The sequence below is a fragment of the Protopterus annectens genome, chromosome 6.part0 (genome assembly GCF_019279795.1).
Source record: "Protopterus annectens isolate FY-2018-M chromosome 6.part0, PAN1.0, whole genome shotgun sequence".
NCBI classification, from domain to species: Eukaryota; Metazoa; Chordata; order Ceratodontiformes; family Protopteridae; genus Protopterus; species Protopterus annectens.
Window position 1 is genome coordinate 1565899900 of NC_056737.1, and position 24913 is coordinate 1565924812.

Genomic DNA, 24913 nt, shown 5'->3' on the forward strand with positions numbered 1-24913 from the left:
CAAATCCAACCACAAGCTAATCACCCTAGACATCAACATCCTGCCCCCACCCCCCATTAGGGAAAACCACCGTAAAAAAATTCTCCAAAGTCAGCTTCATACTTCTTAAGACAGAAGTGGCAAACTTCACGACACCCATGCAGATGGGCAATACAGGTACAAATGCTGAATCCTACACAAATGCACTTTATAAGCACTTAGGGATAGCATGATCCATGCATTCGTGTAACAGAACCAAGATGCTATCCTCCAAAAAAAAGGAAGCCAATCTGGTGGTCCCCTGCCATAAACAAACTCTACAACAGAATAAAGAAACTGTTGCAAAAAAAAAGAGTAAAATTCAAGAATCTCAGGCTTTGTGCCCACTGAATAAGGGAGCCACCATGGACTACTGCCCCATTAGCCTAATGAGCCTGGTCTTCAAGGCCATGGAATGTATCATCATGAAACTTATAAACAAAGACATTGGTAATCTCCAAACTCTGGACCCTACCCAGTTCGGGTTTGTAAAATGCAGTTTGTATCTCCTAAACCTGAAAGACTTCTTTGAAGAAGTCATCAAAGCCATAAACGAGGGTAAGATGGTTCACACAGCCTATCTAGATCTTGTCAAGGCTTTTGACACCATCCCCCACTCTGGAATTATAGATAAACTCACTAAACTAGGTATAAATCCCCATGTCACAAGATGGGTTGCTAACTGGCTCAGTGACAGAACCCACATTGTGAAAATAGCAGACTCCAAATCCAACTTCAGACCAGTGACAAGTGGAGTACCACAGGGTTAAGTCCTGGGTCCTCTCCTGTTTGGTATCTACTTTTCTTAAGTACAGGCTAACACAGAAGGTCTTTGGCTAATGCAGTTCGCAGATGACTGCAAACAATGAGCCATAATCAAAACTCCTAATGATGTGGACATTCTACAAAAGGGCCTCACGGAGACAGATGCCTGCTGTCAAAGCTATGGCCTCAAGCTCAGTGCCAAGAAGTGCATTGTCACCCCCTTTGGTAAAAGCTCTGTACCCAGGAGCTACCACATAGGGGGTAGTCTACTTAATACTGAAAGTGTGATAAGAGACCTTGGGACACAGGTGGACAGTAGTCTCTCCTTTGATAATCACATCGCCACAGTAGTCAGGAAATCCTTCTACATTGCACATCTCATCACAAAAGGTTTCTCATCCAAGAAAAAAGAGGTCATTTTTCCCCTCAACACATCACTCATTAGACCCATTATAGAGTACAACTCCCCTTTTGGTATGTACCTCACAAGACCTCTACAACAACTGGAAAAGCCACAGAAATACCTCACAAAGATGATTATCAGCCTCAAACAGATGCCCTACGCAGACCGTCTCAAAAATCTCCAGCTTTACTCCATCACACATCGCCTACTTAGAGGTGATCTCTGCCTAACATACAAAGCTATGTCAAACCCAGAGTTGTTGGACATGCGCCACTTAAAGAAATCCCAATCCCTCTGAGCTACACGCTCTAGGGACCTAAACCTTGTCACCACAATAAACAGAACATGCTGGAGGGATAGATTCCTGTCCCAGAGACTTCCCATACTCGGGAACAAACTACCTATCTATATCAAACAAAGCTCCTCATTAGCACTCTTAAAGAAAAATCTTGATGATTGGATGGGAAATAGGAAATTCACCCCGAGGATCAGCTCTGTGGCTCTGCTCAACAGGGGCACAGGAAAATAATTTTCTTGGGTGGTGAAAGCCAGGGTACCTTTTTGGCTAGGCTTATGTAAGCCCTAGGGCCAATAGCCTAGTACCTACCTATGAACCTATAATCAAATAGATGATAAATGTAACTGAAATGAACTGAAATGCTATACATACAAGCAAAATCATCAGATTTATTTATTTCCAGTTTGATTACCGGGAAAGTCCACTGGGCCCAGAGAGCCCATTTGCAGTGGAGGCCTGGGGAGAAAAACTCCACGAAACAGATTACAGTCAAGATAGCAGTCCAAGATAGCAGTCCAATAAAAATAAAAGTACAAGTAGAAATACATGTCAAATAATACAAAGCGTGAGTAATATTGCCCATAGCGGAAACATATTGTGCAGATACATTTTAACACATTCACACAGTTAAAGTCAAAAGTTATTTACAGAGTGTGCAGGATCGTATGGGAATTAGCTATAAAAGGTTATAGCCAGCTATAAGGTGCTTAGGAAATGAGGAGGAAACCCTCCCAGGGGCTTTTGTTAGAGTTCTAAGTAGGGAGAATGCAGTTACATTTCCATTTGGAGGAGATGTAGATGTAAAGCTGAATTTTGAAGTTTTTTTGTGTCAGATATGTAAAAGAACTTCTTTCCATGATCCGAGTGGATATGGACTTTTGTAGGTATTTAATAAGAGAAAGTCAAAAAAAGGAAGAAAAAGGGGAATACTTTAACAGAAACGTTTAAATATTTACACTTAATAGCAACTAATAAAGACAGATTTAAAGGATGGAGTTAACCTGCATCTCTGAAACATTTGCATTAACTACATGGTCTTGAAGGTACTTTTTGAAGAGTTTCAAATTGCTAGTTTGTCTTATACCTTCAGGTAATGATTTTCAGCTTATTATCAATTTATTAAGAAGAGAGAGACAGTATCATGTATGTAGTATTTTGAAAGTGAGAGTGTTAAGAAGAGTGGCCCTAGGAACAAATGAGAACCATCTTCCTTTTCTTACTGTAATCCAATGGTGTTCATTTTTTCTTGAAAGGTGAATAAAAGAAAGTATATAATATTCAGCAGATTAAGGGGGGCAGAGGGCAGTAATGGGTGGACGTTATTATAATCTGTGAATTAGTATGTTTATGGCCATGGATCTCTGAAGTTAATGCTGAGAAAATTTTGAGATTTTCTATAAACTTTGTTATCGTGATAATGCTTAAGTGTTAGGTTCTGTGTGTTTATGGAATAGGAGTCTGTTTAATAGAAGGCCTTTATATTTTTCTTCTTTGTCACATGGAAGTGATTTACCAGTGGAGTCAGAAATACTGATAACCTGAACAGATTGAAATTTTTGTGGCTTATCAAATAACATAACAGCTCTTCGAAGTGCTGATAGGAAATGTGTAGTTATGAAGTAAATTTCAGATAATAGTGAAGTCATTCTGAAGTTCCTGTTTCAGAAGGGTTGGATTATGACTGGCCCTGGTGAGGACAGTACTGTCTGCATTTAATATGCAGATCATGTAAGGCAGGTCCCAGAGAAAATCATTCACTAAGAAAGAAAAGAGGAGAGGACCAAGAACAGATCCCTGGTGTACTCCTTTGTAGGTTGACTCAGAAAAGTAGGTGTTATTAGCCATAGAAAGATTAGTGTTCTATTGGAAAGGTAATTTTGAAACAACTGAACATTAGATGAGAAGTTTATGTGATGACAGTATCACAGGCTTTTCTGAGGTCAAGGAAAATGGATCCAGTAAGTTTGTCTTGCTCCATGTTACAAAAAAAATATGATCAGTGAGTGAGTAGATGGCTGCAATAGTACTGTAGTTGGGTTCAAATCCACGCTACTTATGGTCATTTTTTTGAGATGTATTCTAGAATTTAGTTACAGACAATTTTAAGAATTTTATTGAAGGAGCAAAGACTGGAGAGATTCCAATTGCCATTAGCTGAAGAACAATTGGCCACTTCAGCAAGCGGTAGGACTAAGATATGTTTAAAACTATGGAGTGGGTGCCTGTAGTGACAAAAAGATTGAATGTGAAGTAAAGAGGCTTACTGTGTAGTTTATTTCTTAGTCTAAGAATACTGGCATAATTGGTATGGAAAAATTGGTGTTGGACAGCAATCAATGTTTTCAAGATGTTATTCAGCACTGGGCCTGATAATGGCTTTGAAAAGAAATGGATTCCACATATCATGAATGGAAGAAGCAGTGCACCCTTTCTTGCAAAAAGGGTGATACACAAGGAGAGAATGAGGGGGCACTGGCCCCTCAGAGAAAGACAGAGACAGACTGTCAACTTGAGGCAGACACCTGAGAGAGACTGCTGAGAAGAAAAGAAAGCTAGGGCCTGATAAAGACAAAGTCAGCTTGGGGCTGAAGGAAATCAGAGCCCCGAGGGAATATGTATGGAATGGTAAAAATACCCATTTGTGTGAAATACAGGAAAATAGTAGGAACTTGTTATAAAATATTGTCTGTTTAAAAGAACTGGACTCTGTAAGCAGGATTTTGTTTTGAAATGGGTGAACTGTAAACAGATTATATGAAAAGCTGGAATGCTGGATTTTTTTTCCTTTGCTTATATTATTCTCCCAAACAATGAACATTGTGTTGTTTCTCATAAATAAATCTGCATGAATTTTGCAAAGAACATAGAAAGCAGTTTTATTACTAGTGTATTAAAATATGAACTATGAACTCACAAAGCAAACTACATACGAGACATAACATTTATTTTAAAAAGTGGTATGCACCCAGCTTTGCAGACAAAACTTTGTACATCTATTCTAAGGCAACTCAGAATTGCTTCCTGCTGTACTACCTTTTAAGTACTCCCACTGCTACCACTATGAAAATCTTTAAGATGATACATGTTCATAAATCTAAACTGACAATTTGGTATTGTATTACTGTTTACCTACAAGCCATTGAAAAACTGTTTTTTGGCTCACTGTTTACCAAAAACTGAATATCAAAAACAATGAATAGAAAAAAAAATATTTGAAAGGAGTTTGCCCCTGAACCTCCCACACACACCTCCTAAATTATATACACTAACTTCATGCTCACACCATAGCGGAGAAAATGGGACCCCCCCCCCAAAAAAAAAAGACTGCCAGCACGCACTGCAGTAAAACTTACCATAGGTTCATAGGTAGGTACTAGGCTATGTGGAGCATGTCCATAAATTCTGAGTTGGACATGGCTTTGTAAGTCAGGCAGAGATCACCCCTGAGTAAGCGATATGCCACTGAGGACAGCTGGAGTTTTTCCAGTCGGGCTGCATAGGACATATATTTGAGATCAGTAATCCTCTTGGTGAGGTACTTTTGTGGTCTTTCCAGCTGTTGGAGGTGTCTTGTGAGGTACATCCCAAACGGGGCATTGTACTCTATGATGGGTCTGATGAGTGACGAGTAGAGGGGCACTATAACCTCTTTATTTCTAGATGTGAACCCTTTAGTAATTAGATGGGCTACATAGAAGGATTTCCTAACTACTTTGGCAATATGATTGTCAAAGGAGAGATTACTATCTACCTGGGTCCCCAGATCTCTTTTTACCTCTTCTGTATTAAGGGGGCTGCCACCTATGTGGTAATTCATGGGTGTTTTGTTTTTCCCAAATGGTATGACTAAGCATTTTTTGGCATTTAGCTTGAGACCATGACTTTGACACCAGTTGTCCGTCTCAGTAAGGCCCTTTTGGAGAATGTCCGTGTCAATTATGGCTCCCATTTTGCAGTCATCGGCAAACTTGGTTAGCCATAGTCCTCCTGTGTTTGCCTGTACTTCTTAGAAGTATATGCTGAACAGTAGGGGTCCCAGGACCGAGCCTTGTGGGACACCACTTGTGACTGGTTTAGAGTTGGACCTGGAGCCCGCTATTCTTACCGTGTGAGTTCTGTCTGTAAGCCAGTTGACAACCCATCTTGTGACGTAGGGGTTTATGTTCAGGCTGGTGAGTTTTTCTATAATTTCCGAGTGGGAAATGGTGTCGCCTTGGCAAGGTCAAGGTAGGCTGTGTGAACTACCTTCACCTCATCTATGGCCTTGGTGACTGTCTCGAAGAAGTCAACCAGGTTTAGTAGGCATGATCTGCCCTTAACAAAGCCGAACTGGGTCGGGTCAAGTGTTTGGAGGTTCCCAATGTCTTTGTTAATGAGTTCCATGAGGATGCACTCCATAGCCTTGCAGACCAGGCTAGTCAGGCTTATGGGGTGATAGTAACCAAGGTCAGTTGTGGCCCCTCCTTTGTGGAGCAGAATAGCCATTGCTGTGCGCCATTCTATGCGCACATAGTCTGTGGAGAGGCTGAGGTTGAACAATGTGTTTAGATGAGGGGTTAGTTTGTTCTGTAGTTCATGCCACAAAGTAAAACAGTCAAAATAAAACCAGTCATCCATAAATCTAGCAACAACCCATAAGACAGCCATCACATTAAAATGTGCATATCCTACAAATAAACCTCAGATCTGTAAACCCCACTAGAATTCCATCTCAAAGTGGACAATCACATAGTCTATAAGAAAGCACCACTGCCCATCCAGCCATGTATTCCAGCCAGGCAATTTTTATAATATTGTTCATTTCATAAGTGACTAAATGCTCTCCCATCACCACTCAATCAAGAAATTATGCACTTTCAGCCTAGAATGCGGGTGTTTCTTGTCAACATTAAACAATGTATTAACATTTTCTTTACATCCAACACCATAAAAAAAGAAAAGCAGAGTTCAGCTTAATTACAAACTTTACCCTCTTCATCCAGTATTCTTTCAGAAGCTACTTGCCAAATTTTGTTTTTGTGTCACTCGAGCCTTAATGATCCAAAGTCTTATCTACACAGATCTTTTAAATTGTTTCATACCACACACATCAGCAACCACCTTGCACAATAAGAAACTTCATGTTTAGTAAAGTCCATAAACTGTTCTTTAATCAACCAAATTACCAACCACTCTATTAGAAAAATACAAATCACATGCCTCTATGCTAGCAACGCCCACATGCATTTCAAGTGACATTTGAAATTGACAGAAAAATTTAATCCAGATCTTGAAATAGCATCTAATAAAATTTTCAATTTGTATTCCAAATATTTTAAATAATTGTTCCTGCTTCCTTTCCCTTCCTGGGATGCATCATGATCTAAAACACTGGAAAATATTTATTTCAATTATTACATTTTCAGCTGTGCTTGTATAAAGCATTAAGTCTATCTTTATTCCTAATAGATCTGTTGTGTTCTAAAATCCTATCTCCAAATTTATGTACCATCTTACCCATATAAAAACTAGTGCAAACTGAGCAGGTAGCCAAACATACCACATAATCAGAGTGCCATATAAATACCCCAGAGGACAAAAGTCCTACAGGTATTAGCTCAAAAACTACTAGCCCCATCATTAATAAACCTACATGCTGGACGAATTAAATATTTAAAAAGTACCCCTTATCTTAGTAAAATTATCTTTCCTTTGATTAGTTTCCAATAATTTATATATATATATATATATATATATATATATATATATATATATATATATTTGTACCCCTTTCATTGATGAACCTGGGTACATCCCAAAGTCTTTAATACCTCTCATCGGTACTGAACCATCCATTAATCCACAATCCCTTTTCCTGTTTTTGTACATCGGGTCGGGGTGTCACTTCAACAGTGATAATCATACAGAGCCAATATTTACACCACTATGTGGCAAGCCCGGTAATTTTTCCGTATCACACACACACATATAGCCAGTTTAAAGTGTCCAATCCACCTACTGCATGACTTTGTAATGTGAGAGGAAACTGCAGCACAGAGAGGAAACCTACGCGAACACAGGGAGGACATGAAGACTCTGCACAGAAGGCACCCCAGCTGAGGATCAAACTGGGGAACCTCCTGCTCTGAAGCAACAACACCATCTGCTGCACCATTCTGCCACCCCTTCATCAGTATTGAACAACCTCCAATTTCTTTTCATAATAGTTTTTATACCATTAGTAGCTAAACTACAGGTGATGCACATAGCTGAATTCCATTCAGTTGTAGTTTTAGGTTGTTACAAACTATTATGCAAACTGGCCTCCACTTCATTAATGTTGTTTTCTGGATATGTTCTCATCAAAAATCTGTTCTTCAACACTAGGGTCCTTTTTGAATTTACTAGTAAAATTCTTAACCCTAGTGAACATGAATTTAATGACTCATATTTTCTGATGTTTTTAGGGTATACTACCATAATGTAGCAAAGAACTGCTTGCTGCATTCTCATAGCTAAGTTCTGTAGTTAATGGGTGACCTTTTACAACACTGATTTCTAAAAAAAATAATGGAAAATGTATTTATATTATTGGGAAATTCTAAAAATTCTCCTCCTTGCCCATGTTGTTTAAAAAAAATCCAACTCAAGCTTATTTCCCCCATATAAAAAAATATCATCAATACAGAGTTTGCAAAACATGACAATTTCTTTAATTAGTATTCAGTATATCAGCATAGCTAGTACAAATTGACCTCTCTTTCTGCATTTCTCCGGGCTATACATTTGTTCTGTGGAAAAAGAAATAGCATGATACAGCACTTTTTTTTCTCATTTTCAAAGAAAATAGATAATTTTCTGTTTTAATAAATATGCTGCAAAATGTACTATGCACAGATTTTTTCTCGTCTCCATGGAGCCAAGTAGAGACAAGTATATTAAAAAAAAAAAAAACCTCTGTCTCACTTCCTATAGTAATTTTGTTAAACATGCAACCTGGGATCACATAAATGGCATATGGTACCAGGTGTCCATCTCCCACTCCTTCAGGAATCTGCCTCAAGTTCTTCTGCAGACCTTGGTGCTCTAAAACTGATATTTTAGCTTCTAATTGCTTTAATCTCACTTTACCATACACTATGTGGATGCAAGCTTCCTTAGTCTCATTCTGCAGAGTCATCATGGATTCTGAGTGGATCATAAGTCTAAGTGTCCTTGTCCTTTATCAGTCTTCACGGCATGGTCAACCAAGGTCTCCTCTACTTTGTCCAGTTTTAATAAAATCTAGTCCAAGCATGTTGTCTTGTCTACATTTTGTTCTCATAGCTAAGTGACATATTGCTTCAGGTTCCTGCAGCAAAAACAAATATTTGACATAGTAACAGAGCTGTATGCATTCACTGCTGCCCTCAGGCACTTCTGACTGAACTTTTTCCCCTTCTCCTAAGAGAATACTGACATCCATGAGATCATTGTGAAGATCATTGTACAGTGAGAAAACCAAAGTCAAGTTTATTGTCCCTTAACCATAACTGCAATGCACTGGTAGAGCTCCTACAACTGATGCTTGCTAGGTAGTCTGTCTTAAAAGGACTGTTTAAATATTCTTATGTGGCTCCCATGAGTACCCATCACCTTTCTGAGCATTTCTTTCTTAAGATACATATTGTTTAACAACACTGAAGAGGCAACAATACCAGTTATTACATTTATCATAACTGAAGATCTTAGCAATTTATCTCCATTTATCTCCATTTTCTACCTTAAAAGTATTGTTCTAAAGCACCACAATGGCCCAATGTGTGCATCGTGACATTGCTTCACTTTACCTGTCATTCTCGGTTGGACTTCCAGCAAGATACTATCCTTCTTAAAAAGTGGACATCAATTACCTACAAAGAACTGTAGAAGCATTTTACTACAGGTAAATAAATACTGCAGCAAAACAATTTTCAGTTCTGTACATCCATAATAATCCCATCTAGTTTACAGTCCATTTCTGTTCAAAGTGACTGATTCACTGACTGTTACAATTGCTTTTTGACATGTTTCCTTATTTATTTTATAGTGGTTAATCTCTGGTTCCTTCAGTCTCAACATTTACAGCATACCGTCTCTTGACTGATACCAAACAATACGGCTAATTTACTATTTCATTTACTGCTAGAATATGGACTGCAGTCCACACCAGAAACAAAACTGTATAAAAAACACTGACAATTATGTGACACTGAGATTGTCATTCACTCAGTGTTCTGCATCAGATATGCATCAAACTGAAATCCCTTCTATGCATATTGCTATTGGCCTGGGGGTGAAGAGGGGGAACCAAACAGAAGTAAAAGAATTCAAACTATTTTTTTACAGAATACAAATGGCCTTCATCAAATCGTGCCATGTGTAATACTGTGTAGGTAATTGTTTTTAAGGGTTGTCAGCATAAGCAGATTAGCTGGGCTACCACTTTAATACACAAGTCACTTTAGAAGGCAGCAGTTAAGATTTATAAAAATCATAGCTACGGCACAGTGGAGCCTACACTATGCTACCAAGATCCACTTCAGAACTTTATCACACTTCACAAGCTGCCTATAACATGAATGTATCAATGAGCTGCACAGACGTACAGTGGTAACCTGTCCCCTGTTGTCCAACTGACTCCACTTACAAGAAAACCTTTCCTACACTATTCTCGTTTGCCTCGTCTAATAGGTTCATAGGTAGGTACTAGGCTATTGGCCCTAGGGCCTATATAAGCCTAGCCAAACAGGTTCCCTGGCTTTCACCACCCAAGAAAATTATTTTCCTCTGTCCCTGTCAAGCATAGCCACAGAGGTGATTCCCGGCGTGAATTTCCTATTTCCCATCCAATCATCAAGATTCTTCTTGAAGAGTGCTAATGAGAAGCTTTGTTTGATAGAGACAGGAAGTTTGTTCCAGAGTATGGGAAGACTCTGGACAGGAATCTATCCCTCCAGCATGTTCTGTTTATTGTGGTGACAAGGTTTAGGTCCCTAGAGCATGTAGCTTGGAGGGATTGGGATTTCTTTAAGTGGAGCATGTCCAACAGTTCTGGGTTTGACATAGCTTTGTATGTTAGGCAGAGATCACCTCAGAGTGGGTGATATGTGACAGAGTAAAGCTGGAGTTTTTTGAGATGGTCTGCATAGGGCATCTGTTTCAGGCTGGTAATCCTCTTTCTGAGGTATTTCTGTGGCCTTTCCAGTTGTTGTAGAGGTCTTGTGAGGTACATACCAAAAGGGGTATTGTACTCTATAATGGGTCTAATGAGTGACAAGCAGAGGGGAACAATGACCTCTTTTTTCCTGGATGAGAAACCTTTTGTGATGAGGTGTGCCACATAGAAGGTTTTCCTGACTACTATGGTGATGTCATTATCAAAGGAGAGACTACTGTCCACCTGGGTACCAAGGTCTCTTATCACACTTTCGGTGTTAAGTAGACTGCCACCTATGTGGTAGCCCATGGGTACAGAGTTTTTACCAAAGGGGATGACAATGCACTTTTTGGCATTGAGCTTGAGGCCATGGCTTTGACACCAGGTATCTGTCTCAGTGAGGCCCTTTTGTAGGATGTCCACATTGTTAGGAGTTTCCTAGTTTGCAGTCTTCTGCGAACTTTGTTAGCCAAAGACCTTCTGTGTTAGCCTGAACTTCAGAAAAGTAGATACCAAACAGGAGAGGACCCAGGACTAAAACCTGTGGTACTCTACTTGTCACTGGTCTGAAGTCGGATCTGGAATCTGCTACTTTCAGTGTGGATTCTGTCAGTGAGCCAGTTGGCAACCCATCTTGTGACATAGGGATTTATACCTATTTTAGTGAGTTTATCTATAATTCCAGAGTGGGGGATGGTGTCAAAAGCCTTGACGAGATCTAGATAGGCTGTGTGAACCATCTTACCCTCATCTACGGCTTTGGTGGACTTCTTCAAAGAAGTCTATCAGGTTTAGGAGATACGATCTGCATTTTACAAACCAGAACTGGGTGGGGTCCAGAGTTTGGAGATTACCAATGTCTTTGTTTATAAGTTCCATGATGATACGTTCCATGGCCTTGCAGACCAGGCTTGTTAGGCTAATGGGGCGGTAGTTCCTGGAGTCCGTCGTGGCTCCCCCTTTGTGGAGTGGGATAACCATTGCTGTGTGCCATTCAGCAGGCACAAAGCCTGAGGTGAGGCTATGATTGCACATGGTGCTTGCATGGGGTGCCAGTTCATTCTGTAGTTCATGCAGAACGCAGGCTGGGATGTTGTCAGGTCCCATGGATGCTGTGTTCATGGCTTTGGAGAGTGCGTTTTTTACCTGTGCAGCCGTGATTACAGGAACTTTGCATTCTTCTGGTATAGAGATGGGCCCTTTAGGGGATGAGAGGGGGGTAAAGTTAGCACTGAACCTATCTGCCAGGATGTTGGTGATATCAATTGGTTCTGTATATTCAGTGCCATTGTGCTGTAACTCTAATACCTTCATAGCTCTCTATATGATGTCATGCTGCTTTCCACGTACCGTACGCCATCACAGCCATTATGGCTACATCTTATACATAAAGCTCTGCTAAACATAATTCCATTTTTCCATAAAAGTTTTGACATTGTAAACTGATTTCTGAATTGAATGTTGTAGCATATTTTTGCATATAATAATATGTTTATGTTTTATAGCATATCCTTGTATCTGTTAATAAATTGCCTACATTTATTTTGTGATCCTACAAACGGTCCACCGAGATCAGTGCACTACCCCTGTAAACAAATATAAATAAATACAAACACAATGTGAGGCTCTTCTGGCATATCGTACAAAAGCAGTACATTCTATAATGAAATTTACAGTCATTTTAAATTATAGAATCTTGTCTGTACTTGCATATACAGACACATTCATTAAACTCACACACACACACACACACACAGACATCTATTTTCTTAATAGTCTCTTAGTACTCCTTTAAATTTATATATATATATATATATATATATATATATATATATATATATATATATATATACACACACACACATACACATATTTATATATATATATATATATATATATATATATATATATATATATATATATCACACACACACACACACACACACACACACACACACACACACGTGTGTGCGTGTGTATATGTATGTGTAAAAAACATACACATATATATTTACAATATATATTATGGTACTATATATGTATACACACACACATATATGTACATACACACGCACATATACACTCATGTATACAAATATGTAAATGCTCAATAGCTAGGATCCCACTAGCTTTTCTTTTCTCTAAAGACATGACAATTGTCAGGTCACACCACATTCCCACCTCTCATGTTCCTGTGGATCATGCTTATTGTCTAGAAGCACATCTCTGCCTTATGTTGTTATGTTGTAATATTGCCTCCATTCCCACAGCGCAGTACGTCATTTCTAAGCATGGAATACCACGGTGAATCTGTCATGTTCATGGTATAACCAGAGAGTTTTCAATGCATCCAGAGATGCCATCTGACAAAAGGGGAGTGATCAAGTGCTAATGATGCACCAGTCCCTCACCCTGCAATATGACACAGATGCAAGCATCAGTCTACAATATGACAGAGAAAGGCAGAGCATAATATAGCATACCCAAGAAAAATGGTACCATGTGGCCTCTTTTACCATGCAACAAAAAACAGACAAATACGGTAGAGGCAAAGGTTCATTAATATTCCATTATGTTCCACTGTTTCCATGTATGGTTGACTAAAGCCACTGTTGACTTTACTGCAATCCAACTGACTGACATTAATGTTCTTTTATTTATATATATATATATATATATATATATATATATATATATATATATATATATATACATACATACATACATACATACACATACACACACATTACTTCACTGTGCCTCTTATCACCCTTGCATCAATCTTAAGAATGAAAGGGGGTGTTGCACGGTAGAAGCCAGGGAAGATATGCCCTCATTAGCCACAGTCCCATTTGAAATTCCTATTCTTTCACACCATCCACAAAACCACTTGTTACAAAATGCATTTGATATTTATGTACTTCTGTTTGTTAACAAGCAGTGTCCTCCTGAGCTAAGAGACCATTTTTATGGGAATCCGGGGAAGAAGCATTCCAAGTTTATTATACACAGTATTACATTAAGTAATCAAATATACATTCCCATTAGAGTGACTTAGAAGACTAGCTCCACAGTGTGGAAATTTTCTGCCTGATTGAACTCCAAATGATGGCAAGAACCAGCCTGCTCCCCTATCTTGGTGAAAGGGGTGCTAGTGAAGTACTGCTGCGAAAGTGCAAATCCTGCACTAGGGACTCAGACAGCATAAGTCTGCTGAGGAGTGCAATGTGCAAAGCATACACATGCACTGGCTCAGCACAGTAGGCACTGCATACTGCTTTCTGACCATCAATCAAAAAAAAAATTCCTAACTCCTGATGGATGACATCCATGATACCATGCTCTCACCTCCCTCACTCAGAATTTTAGGCCACTAGGGAACAGGGATCAAGTAGATTAATAAAATGTAGGGGTCTGATATCCATGGGGAACAAAAATAATGAAAAATGAAGATGTACTGCAAACATGGCATTGTCTAATTCTATGTCACAGAAACAAAGGATGACAGCAAAAAAAAAAAAAAAGAGTACATGGGAAGACATTCTGTAAATTAAACTGATGAAAATGTTTTAGTTGGAGACTATAAGGTAGGAGTATCCAAAAAGGCAAAATTAACAACCATTACCCACATAAAAGAATACATTGGAGTGGCAGGTATCACAGTTTAATATAAAGCTAAAATATATTGAGATGGGGAACATCTCCATTTAGCAAAGAAAGAAAAAAAGGAAGGGAGTGTTATACAGTACCCACCAGGGAGGATATGCCTCATTATTCACAGCTCCACTTGAAATCCTTATTCTGTCATACCAATCATGAAACTACCTGTTAGTAAATATCCATTAGTTTTCTTTTCAAAGAAATCATCTAGAGCAGAATACCTCTAAGAAAACTACCTTCCCTTCTGCTTTTTCCCATGTTCTACTTGCCTATTTCTGAACCAAAATGTACATCTTTTACCTCCTATTTTTGAACATACAAAGGAAGGAGTGAATTGTGCATAAACAGCATGCATCTGGATGCAGAGTGGCTGATGGTGCCTCCCAGAAGGAATAAATCTTATGATGCCTACTGCTGGAACATTCATAAACCAATCAGCCTATACACAGACACCTACTAATGTGAAATGTCATTCACATATGTATATATGGGAAAGCAGCATACCCACCTACACTGACTTTTTGTTAAATGTGCTCTTTTTTTCACAATAATTCATGGCATGTAGTCTGTCCCACAACAGTTAACTATAAAGCCTCCCTCACCTTCATCATGTCCATATCTGAATGCTCCATGATTACTTCCCCACTGTCCCCCCTATTTCTACACACTCCTCAGTTCATACACGAGCACACACATACACCCCCCCCCCATCCATCATGGTCCTCTTGCATTCCCATCCCTTCCTTCTCTTCTCAAGGTCTTATCAGCATAACCCGTATAGTTCTGCTCCAACTTCAGAATTTTTATTAAGTTTACTTTCTGTTTTCTAACATTTCGATAATATCATAGATTTTTTTCTCTCTGCTGTAAATCACAGAAATAAAACAATAAAAAAAAATTCTATAGTGAGAAAGTAAGTTTACACATCACACTTCTCAATGACATTTTAATGGATACATTCATAATTATTATTGAAAGTGTGCAGTATGCAAACATTTCTTCCCTGTGTTTTGTATTTCCAACATTATATCAGACACGTGTACATTATGTCTATTAAGTGCACAATGTGCTGCTATACCTTTTCTAAACAGAATTTGTGACTTGGCATCTTATCCTCATCCCTTCTGTAGAAGTGAATACTGAAAACTATGCATTTCTACTTCTCCTCATTTCCATACTCAAATAAAAAAATTTTATGTTCCTGAACCATAAAGCACCGACATGCAGCTACAACAATGGAACCGGCTAGGTGACACAGCTGAAACAGATGCAGGCTGTTTAGTGTGGTTGTTTTCACATACCTCTCAACTCTACCTGATTTCCAGGAATGTCCCTGATTTTAACAAAAATTTTAGCTCTGTCCTTCCTAATCCCCCAAAAACTGGAGACTTTTTGAAAAAATGTGGTGAATTACCATAAATAAATAATGACTATTACAGCATAGACTTCTTTTATTTCAGAAATTATATATTAATTCACAATGTCTTATTCTGTCCATATATTATGCTAATAGTACTAATATTTTAAAAGTGTTCCTGATTGTCCCGGATTATTTCTAGATTTGTCCTTGATTCAGTTGAGATTTTCCCTGACAGGTTGAGCACTATGCACTAGGTCAATAATTATTTTACCATCAATATGTTCACTTCATTGCTGATTGGCCATGCCACAGTGCCACAACATCTAGACAGTGTTTGCATTTTGGGGGCTCCCTGGACTCCCCTACTAAGCAACATTTTAATTCATGCTGCAGAGTTTCAGGAGTAATACGCACAAGCTAAACTGTAGCTACAATGGTCTTACATTGTGACAGGCTTGTGTACCACACTATGTTGGCCCATCTCACAGAGGAACATTCACGGGTTACTGGCATTTAGCTGCAACAATGATACAGTGCAGCAGTTCTTTGTACAGGGCTAGTCTTAAGGGAAATGGTGCTCTAGGCATTGTCTACTGTTTCACTCCCCATCCACACAAAAACACAAACCCACATACACCCAAATGTGGTGATGTTCAATTTTAGTTTTTCTTGCATCCTTTCAACACTCCTTTTCTGATCAACACAGCACAGTAGTAACTGTTAAGGAAATAACTCAATTAAGCCATAATCCCCAGAAGCCATAGTGTTATAGATGCTCTGGGATGCATTTTAAATCATTTCGCCAACCTTTTATTCCAAGAGTGGCCTGAACAAAAATAAGGAGTAAGAGAAGAATTTCAGTCTTATGTTTTAAGACATAAGTTGTGTCCAAGGCTTAATGTTGAAAGATGACAAAATAGTAGCTCACAATAAACGAACATGACAATTGTTGTGTGAATACACAAATCCTACTCACCTTCCCGTCTCACAAAAACAAAATATGATCACTGCCTGTGCATCCCTCTTGTGTTAGACTGGGATGAAAGCAAATTCGACTAGCCACAGCCATGTATTTCAGGTGGCTGATGTCATACATATGCATTGTATGCTTCATCACTCCTCACCCCTACCCCATAAAGGCAGCCATTTGTATAGATGCATGATGTACGATTTTAAGGAAAGGAGAAAAATAATGATTACTGTAACGTATTCTACTTTGTTGTTCCTAGACAGTACAGTGCCTCTACAATGGCTAAACTAGCCTTCTTTGTACGTCTCTGAGGTCTGTCAGAAATGTAAAAGAAACAATGACCTCACTGGCCCCACTCCAAGCGCAAGCTATAAAGGCCTGATGTGCACACCTGTAAGGTTTGATTGTGATGGAAATTAAAGAAGTAATGACCACATAATCCCCTTCCTCCCCTGCAACATACAGCACACTTCTGTACACACATCTAAACAGGTCTGGTTTTAGAGTGGGTTCTGTTGAGGGTGGAGGCCCCCAGTAAGCCCATGTCAATACCCATTTATACAATCTAGGGTGTGGGGGATACCAGACTCCTAGAAGCTGTAAGTATCTGATGTTCTGTGATGTATTTTAGACTCCACTTTTGAAATAGAATTACTTGTTCACTGCATGTTTTACTGCTACTCAGAAGAGTTACATATATACCCGGCTTAATTTTGTGTGTGCACAAGTAAAAATCTGTGATATTTTTCATACACACACAGTGCATGTTCAACTTCAGAGGGAAAAGGATGTACTCCATTTCACCTGCATGTTTCTGAGGTACTGGGATTAACCAGAGCACATAGATAAATACACACACAGACAGGGAGAATTTGCAGTCTCCACAGTGGAAAAAACATAGCCAAGTACTCAGCCAGGACAAAACACTGTGAAATGGCAGTGCTACTCACTGCACGGCAGTGGTAATGAACAGTTGCTTTCACACACATCCTCTTCCTGCCAAACATAGACACCCATCATGTGTAAGACCTATGTTTCTGATGGTAAATGAAAGAAACTATAACCAGCTCAGCTTGTTACTCAAATACACTGCAACCATGTCCCTCCACCGGGTCTACTTCACATCACTGAAATCCCATTTCACCGAGAGCAAATCACCTAATTTTCAAAATACTGAAAATTCATTGGACTGAATCTCATTTCATTGAATTGTAAGCCATAGACTTGATGTGGGTTTCCATTCACCTTTGACTTGTTTGCGATAAAAAGAATTTCTGTTACTTATAGCTCTGTCAGAATACCAATAGTCATGTACAAAGTGGTGGTGTAATGTTTTTAAATGTGGGTATGTCTCTACATTTGTATGGGAAGTATCTACAGTAACATGGCGAATGGTTTGTGCATTCCCAGCAGTACTGGCAGCGTCTAGAGTACTGTAGGGCAAGTAAAAGGTATATGCCCTTTTCCCCACTATAGTGCGATCCTGGAGTTAGTATATATAGTTGGAGGGTGGGGGGGCACGGCCACCCATATCGGGGGTGTGGGGGGGCATAGCCCCCCACTTAGTTTGGTTTTACATTGTCTGGTTTGTGTTAAGAGGGTAAGTAAGTAGTTTTTAAGATCTGCAAAGAGGTATTCATTAGTGTTGTGAGTGTATTTGTCTATGGTTTCCCAGTTAGTCTTTTGAAATTTATCTTTGTAAGCTTTTGGTGACATGAGATTCAGTGAAATGAGTTGGCAGTATTTTGAAATTTAGGTGATTTGGTCTCAGTGAAATGAAAGTCAGTAATATGAAGTAGACGCTCCCCCCACACACAAGTGTAATGGCAATGCTGATAATGATGATTAGGTTCATAGTTTCATATTAGGCTATCTGCCCTAGGGCATTTATAAGCCTAGCCAGAGTGTGTTTGGCTTTCGCCACCCATTTTAAATTAATTTTGCTATGCCCTTTGTCGAGGTTAGTATACTGTGCCTCTGTCTAATGGTGACACAGAAGTGATACCCGGGGTAAACCTACGATCTCCCATCCACTCATCAAGATTCCTCTTGAAGAGAGTCAATGAGGGACTCTGCCTAACCTGGACTGGGATTTTATTCCAGAGTGAAGGGAGCCTCTGGGTTATGAATCTGTCCCTCCAGCATGTCCTATTTATTTCAGTGCTGAGGTTCAAGTCTCTCGAGCACGTAGCTCGATGGGATTTGGATTTTCTGAGGTGCAGTATGTCCATTAATTCCGGGTTGGACATGGCTTTATACGTCAGGCACAGATCGCCTCTGAGCAGGCGGTATGCCACTGAGTAGAGCTGGAATTTCTTTAACCGGGCAGCATATGGAATCTGTTTGAGCCCTTTGATTCTCTTGGTGAGGTACTTTTGGGGTCTTTCCAGTTGCTGAAGGTGTCTGGTAAGGTACATCCCAAAAGGGGCATTGTACTCAATTATGGGCCTGATGAGGGATGAGTAAAGAGGCACGATGACCTCCCCTGATCTAGATGTGAATCCCTTCATGATTAGGTGGGCTATATAAAATGTTTTTCTAACCACTTTGGCCACGTGGTTGTCAAATGAGAGATTGCTATCAACTTGGGTCTCCAGGTCCCTAATTACTTCTTCTGTACTTAATGGATTACCACATATGTGGTAATTTGTGGGCACTTTGTTTTTGCCAAAGGGGATGACTATATACTTTTTGGCATTTAGCTTGAGGCAATGGCTCTGGCACCAGTTGTCTGTTTCTATGAGGCCCTTTTGGAGGATGCTTGTGTCGGCTGGAGAGTCGATTATGGCACCCAGTTTGCAGTCATCTGCGAACTTGGTCAGCCACAGTCCTTCCGTGTTGGCCTGTACCTCCGAGAAATATATACCGAACAAGAGAGGTCCCAGGACTGAGCCTTGTGGAATGCCACTTGTAACTGGTTTGGAGTCTGACAAGGCTCCAGCAATTCTAACCATGTGGGTTCTGTCCTTGAGCCAGTTTGCAACCCATCTAGTGACATAGGGGTTTATATTTAAGCTGGTGAGCTTATCTATAATGCCCGAGTGGGGTACTGTATCGAAGGCTTTTGCAAGATCCAGGTAGGCTGTTTGCGCTAGAAAGTAACAGAAGTTATAGCTAGCTTGTATCTCTTACAGTGCAACAGACACACACACACACACACACACACATACACACACAAAGCATAAGCCATAGTAATACTAGTTGTTTAATTGCTTCAGCAGTAACAATATATTTTACAACACTAGTGGTGCTACTACAACATATCAGCAACTATTGTTTAGCAGTTGTCAAGCAATAGGATGGTTAAGCCACTTTTACAGAATGTGTGACCTGTACATCCCAACTCTGACTGGAGAACGAACCTTCTTCACTGGGATGTTAATGCAGGTAACACCCGCTGAAAAATGAGTCAACTGCTTCATGGCAGCATATTAAGCTGTCATAGAGCTTGGACTGTAACAGAGAAAATTACCCCTATTATTTTACACTCACTAAGCAGTGCTTTTGCTGTTTAGCAACTGTAACATTAAAACAAACATAAAATTAAAAAGAAAGAAAGGTGTGTGTGTGTGTGTGTGTGTGTGTGTGTGTGTGTGTGTGTGTGTATGAAAGTAAGAGATCGATCAAGGAAGCCATTATTTTACACTCGCTAGCAGTGCATTTGCTGTTTATGAAGTGTAAAATTAAAACAAATGGATAATTAAAAAATAGAAAAGTGTGTGTGCGTGTATGAGTCTGTTTATGTTTCTACATGTGCAAGTTTATGGGTGCATGCATGCATGCATAAAAGCAGAAGTGTTTGGGTTAGTGGGAGAGATTGACCAATGGATGCAACTCGATTTAAAATTAAGAGGTATGTATACCTCTCACCTCTTGGCTCAAAAATCCAGATAAAGCCTAAAATAATAGGGGTGGAAGGACATGACTAAAAAAATAGGGACGGATTTTAAATATTGTTCTTAGAAAATTAGAAAGTTGGTATAATGGCAGAATTTATGTCAACATGTATTTTCTGCAGGATATGAAGTCCCTACCTGTCACCTCAGGGGCACCCCTGATTTTGACTCAAATTTAAGCTCTGCCTTCCTTAACCCCTTCTAAAACTGTTGACTTTTGGAGAAAAGGTGGTGAATCACACATAATAAACAATGAAGATAAGAGTCATAGACCTTTTTTACTTCAGAAAATGTGGACTAAATCACATTCTCTTATTCTGTCAGTGTCTCAGGTTAGCAGTACTAATACTTTAAAAGTGTCCCTGATTACTTCTGTATCGGTCCCTGCTTCTGTTGAGATCAGTCTCTCTGTTTAGTTGAGAGTTATGATAAAGTCTGAATGTAACTTATGATTTCCCAGCATATATTTCAGCAAGTTTGAAACAGTAAACAGAGGAACTATTTTACATCAAAATATTAAAAAAGCATATATATATATTTTTTTCCATTAAAAAAAAACAAGAAAACAAATACAAAACCATTTAATAGATAACCCATTCTCTAAGTGCAACAATATCCTCTAGGGTGTAACACGTATGGCATCGGGCCTCAGAACATCCCTGAGCAGGCATTATTACACATTATACCATGACCCCCCCATTAATATTCCAAAACATGCATGCTGATTGGCCAGTGTGCACTTTGTAAATCGACTTATACTAATGGAAAAAGGTCCGGTCGCCCGGATTTTTTCCATTAGTATAAGTCTCTTTTAAAACACACTGTCTCGCTATGTTAAAAGAGTTTAACATAGCGAGACAGCTTTAAAATAAGCAACGGAGATCTCCATTGCTTATTTTAAAGCTGTCTCATGTTAAACCCATTTAACATAGCGAGACAGGTTTAAAAAACGGAGAAAGCAAGATCTCCATTGCTTTTTACTGTTCGCTATGTTAAATGGGTTTAACATGGCGAGACTTAAAATAAGCAACGGACATCTCCGTTGCTTGCTTTAAAGCTGTCTCGCTATGTTAAACCAATTTATCATAGCGAAACAGTAAAAAGCAACGGAGATCTTGCTTTCTCCATTGCTTTGGCCACAACTCTGATGTACTGTGGCATGCGCGTACATCAGAACTGCCGTGGATACCAGACAGCTGCGGAAGGGCAGCAAAGAGGCATTATACAATGCCTTTATTTAAGAAAAGTAATTATTTCTTTTCTTAAATAATGTCATAGTATAATAGCAATAACCCACTTCTGGGTGTGGGTAATGCGGGATTTACCCACGGTTGTCCACGCCAACCGTGGGTAAATCCCACATTACCCACACCCAGGTGTGGGTTATTGCTATAGTAACACACACCCTGTCAGGTATTACTGCTTGCTCATTTACCTCATTGAGGAGTAATGTGTACCTGTCACTGTCCCTGATTTTCAATATTACAGTCAAATCCAGACAGCAGAGTTTCATACTTCTTGTCCAAAAAATACATGTTGAACAATGTATTATTCTATTAATTTTTAAATGAATTAGAGTAATATTTAAAATGTGTTCCTTATTTTGAGCCTTTATTTTGGATTTGCACAGACTCCTTAACCAAAGTTGACAGTTACAGTATCTGGAGCTCTTACAGCATTTATAATAATCCATGGAAAAGAAAAACATCCCTGAAGAATGAAAGCATCAGTTCCTCTTAAAATCCAAAGTAAACACAGAGATCAGTCATTCTGTACTGCTTACACCATCTGGTACTTACCTTGGTCATGATCTTTCACAGATTATCAGCTTTATCCTAACAGAGTTATATCACAACCCTGTTTCAGATAAAGAGACCAATCTGAAAATTAATACTTTTTCTCCTCATTTTTCCTCAACCAGCAGTAGCTTTTCTGGGGCCCCCACGCTGTCAAGGGTGATTACAGGGGGAGGGCTGCTGCCATGGATATTACAGGTGCCTAAAGCTGGCTATGATGTTTACTTTAGTGAAGAGAATGTCCACTAGAAACACTTAATAAAGTCAAGGGCACTATGTCACTGGAAAATCATTTAATGAAACTGTGAACCTGTTACTATAACCAGATATAGCTTTGAATTTTAAAAGAGATACAAATAAGAGTTATTTTCCATCTTGTTATTAAGTACTTAAGACTGCTATACTAGTTTTTGTTGGTTTGACAAACATGGTACAAAATAATATAAGAAAACTTGGTATGGTAACCGCAGGGTTCGCTGGAGCCTAAAGCCGGCTATAAGAATGGGTGCTGTAGAAATGCAAAATGTCATCATTAGCAAATTGCCTTATTATATTATTCTTAGACTGGTGATTGCCTACTCTTAAAATAAAATTTGAATTAATGGCGCCACAAGCCATACAAGTAAAACAAAAAAATTCTGCATCGCTTAATACCTTCAAATTAACTCTTGGGTGAACAGCTAGACGCTTTAGTACTGCCCAGTCCAGTTTTACCAGACTGCTCCACCCCAGCACGAAGGCAGTATTACTAGAAATCATTATGACCTCTGACCTGGCTATCAAGTCTTTCTGGCTAAAGCAATCATTAAACCTTGACTATCCTTAAGACTACAGCAGCTGAACCAGAACTGTAAGCGGTATATATAACGTACCTGAGAGTCTTCGTGAAACAGTTCCTTCACTTCTCCCTTCTGCCAGCCAGAATCATGTAGTAATACTGACTTATCTTCCACTTCTTGCCTGTAAAATATGTTCCCCCCTGTACCTAAGTTTCCAGCCATGATAAAGTGTTAGTACTATAGAAAATGCAGAGCAAGTCATCCAAAAAGTTTGAGGGAAAATACTCCAGTCAAACTTCTAGAGGTAAATAGTACATCCTCATCCTGAGCAGGTTCGCGGCTGATATTTCCCACAACGGGGGTAAATGAGCAGCGTCTCCAAGTCTTGGAAAATAATTCCCATAAAATGTATTATATATAACTACATATATGTGCCACACCTCCTTATCAGACTAATGTATTCTTCACTGTAGTTATTTTTGCAGGCAATGTTTACAAGGAACCTGCAGAACCGGATGCGCACGTCACTACTTTCCTACCTGCCGCACTACAGAGACGTGTACAACTTGTATATTATCAGCGTGGCAAGGTATGTACTTTCCCCACTGCTGCATACCTGTTTAACTTTCGTAGCATTGCTACTGAGAAACAAGAAGGTGTGAAGGAAAAATAATATAATCAGTATTTACTTTCACTAATGCCAACAATGCGACATTTTAATAGTAATGGAATTTTTTTACACGCTGACCGTGCGTTTCTGAGTGGACCCTGGTGCACGGTTAATTTTTCATTTAGAGACAGCCTGGTAGCTCTATTTAAATGTTAAAGATGAAATTATAATGAAAGGAATAATATGTGCGTTTATTTAAAACTATCTGGGGCATATAGAGCGGTGAAGGTGAAGCTGTAACTAATGCGAAAGTTACTATTACCTGGCCCAAATCTGTAGAGGGGATTTATTGGTTTGGTTATTACCCTCAGTTGTGGACTAAACCACAAGGAGCCAATGATAGCTACGGCAATACTGGTGTTTACAAAGAAGAGACTTCAGTAAAATACTTAAGTAGATTACACAGTTTTTACGTTGGTAAATTAATCAGGTAAGTGATCCTCATTTCAGCCACAACGCAGTTCACTTCACTTGTTAAGAACAATTAATATAGCACCGCAACCTGGTGTGTGTGGGCACTAATTACCCGTTTGGGTTGGGGGTTGGTCGAGGACCAAAAAACCAACAACCGGTAAATAAAATTACCCACACCAAAAAAAATTATTATATTATTACTATTATGACAAGATTTAAGAAATTTTTTCTTAAATTTTCTTAAATAATGTGTAATTCCTGCCCTTGTCTCTGCTCCCATCCGCAAGTTCGGCAGATGTACCGCTGTCTGTACTATCACGCCCGCGCAGTACATCAGAGCAAATCAGAAAGAACGAAATTTTAAGAGTCTTTTTTATGTTTCGCCATGCCAAATAGAATTAAATGAGTTAAAAAAAGACAGATCTTGATTTTTGTTTATGTTTGTTAAGTTTTATTTTTAGTGCAGATAAATGAGTTTACAGTTTAACACAATCTCTTACATTAAAAAAAGCCATTTCATCCGTTGCCATGTTAAACTATATTAACATAAAAAATAAAAAACAATTACAATTTCTCTAAACATGCCAACAACTTTCTGTTTTTAAATGCTTTTTAAATAAACGCTTTTATAAAAATAATGCGGATCATATGGATTTTTAAAATAAATGCTTTAGATGTATTAATGACCATATATTAAACCCGGTTAAAATTATAATGGATAATGACA

The 24913-nt window shown here is 39.0% G+C and overlaps 1 protein-coding gene across 1 annotated transcript in view; it reads right to left on the reverse strand.

Moving 5' to 3' along the window:
* The window catches only part of SLC12A8 (solute carrier family 12 member 8), a 1470733-nt gene extending 1447123 nt beyond the window's left edge, over window positions 1–23610 (reverse strand). The window contains exon 1 of the mRNA XM_044075012.1: window positions 23196–23610. Coding sequence (XP_043930947.1) covers window positions 23196–23324 — 129 coding nt within the window. The 5' untranslated portion in view covers window positions 23325–23610. The remainder of the gene's footprint in view (window positions 1–23195) is intronic.
* Window positions 23611–24913: the final 1303 nt, after the last annotated feature.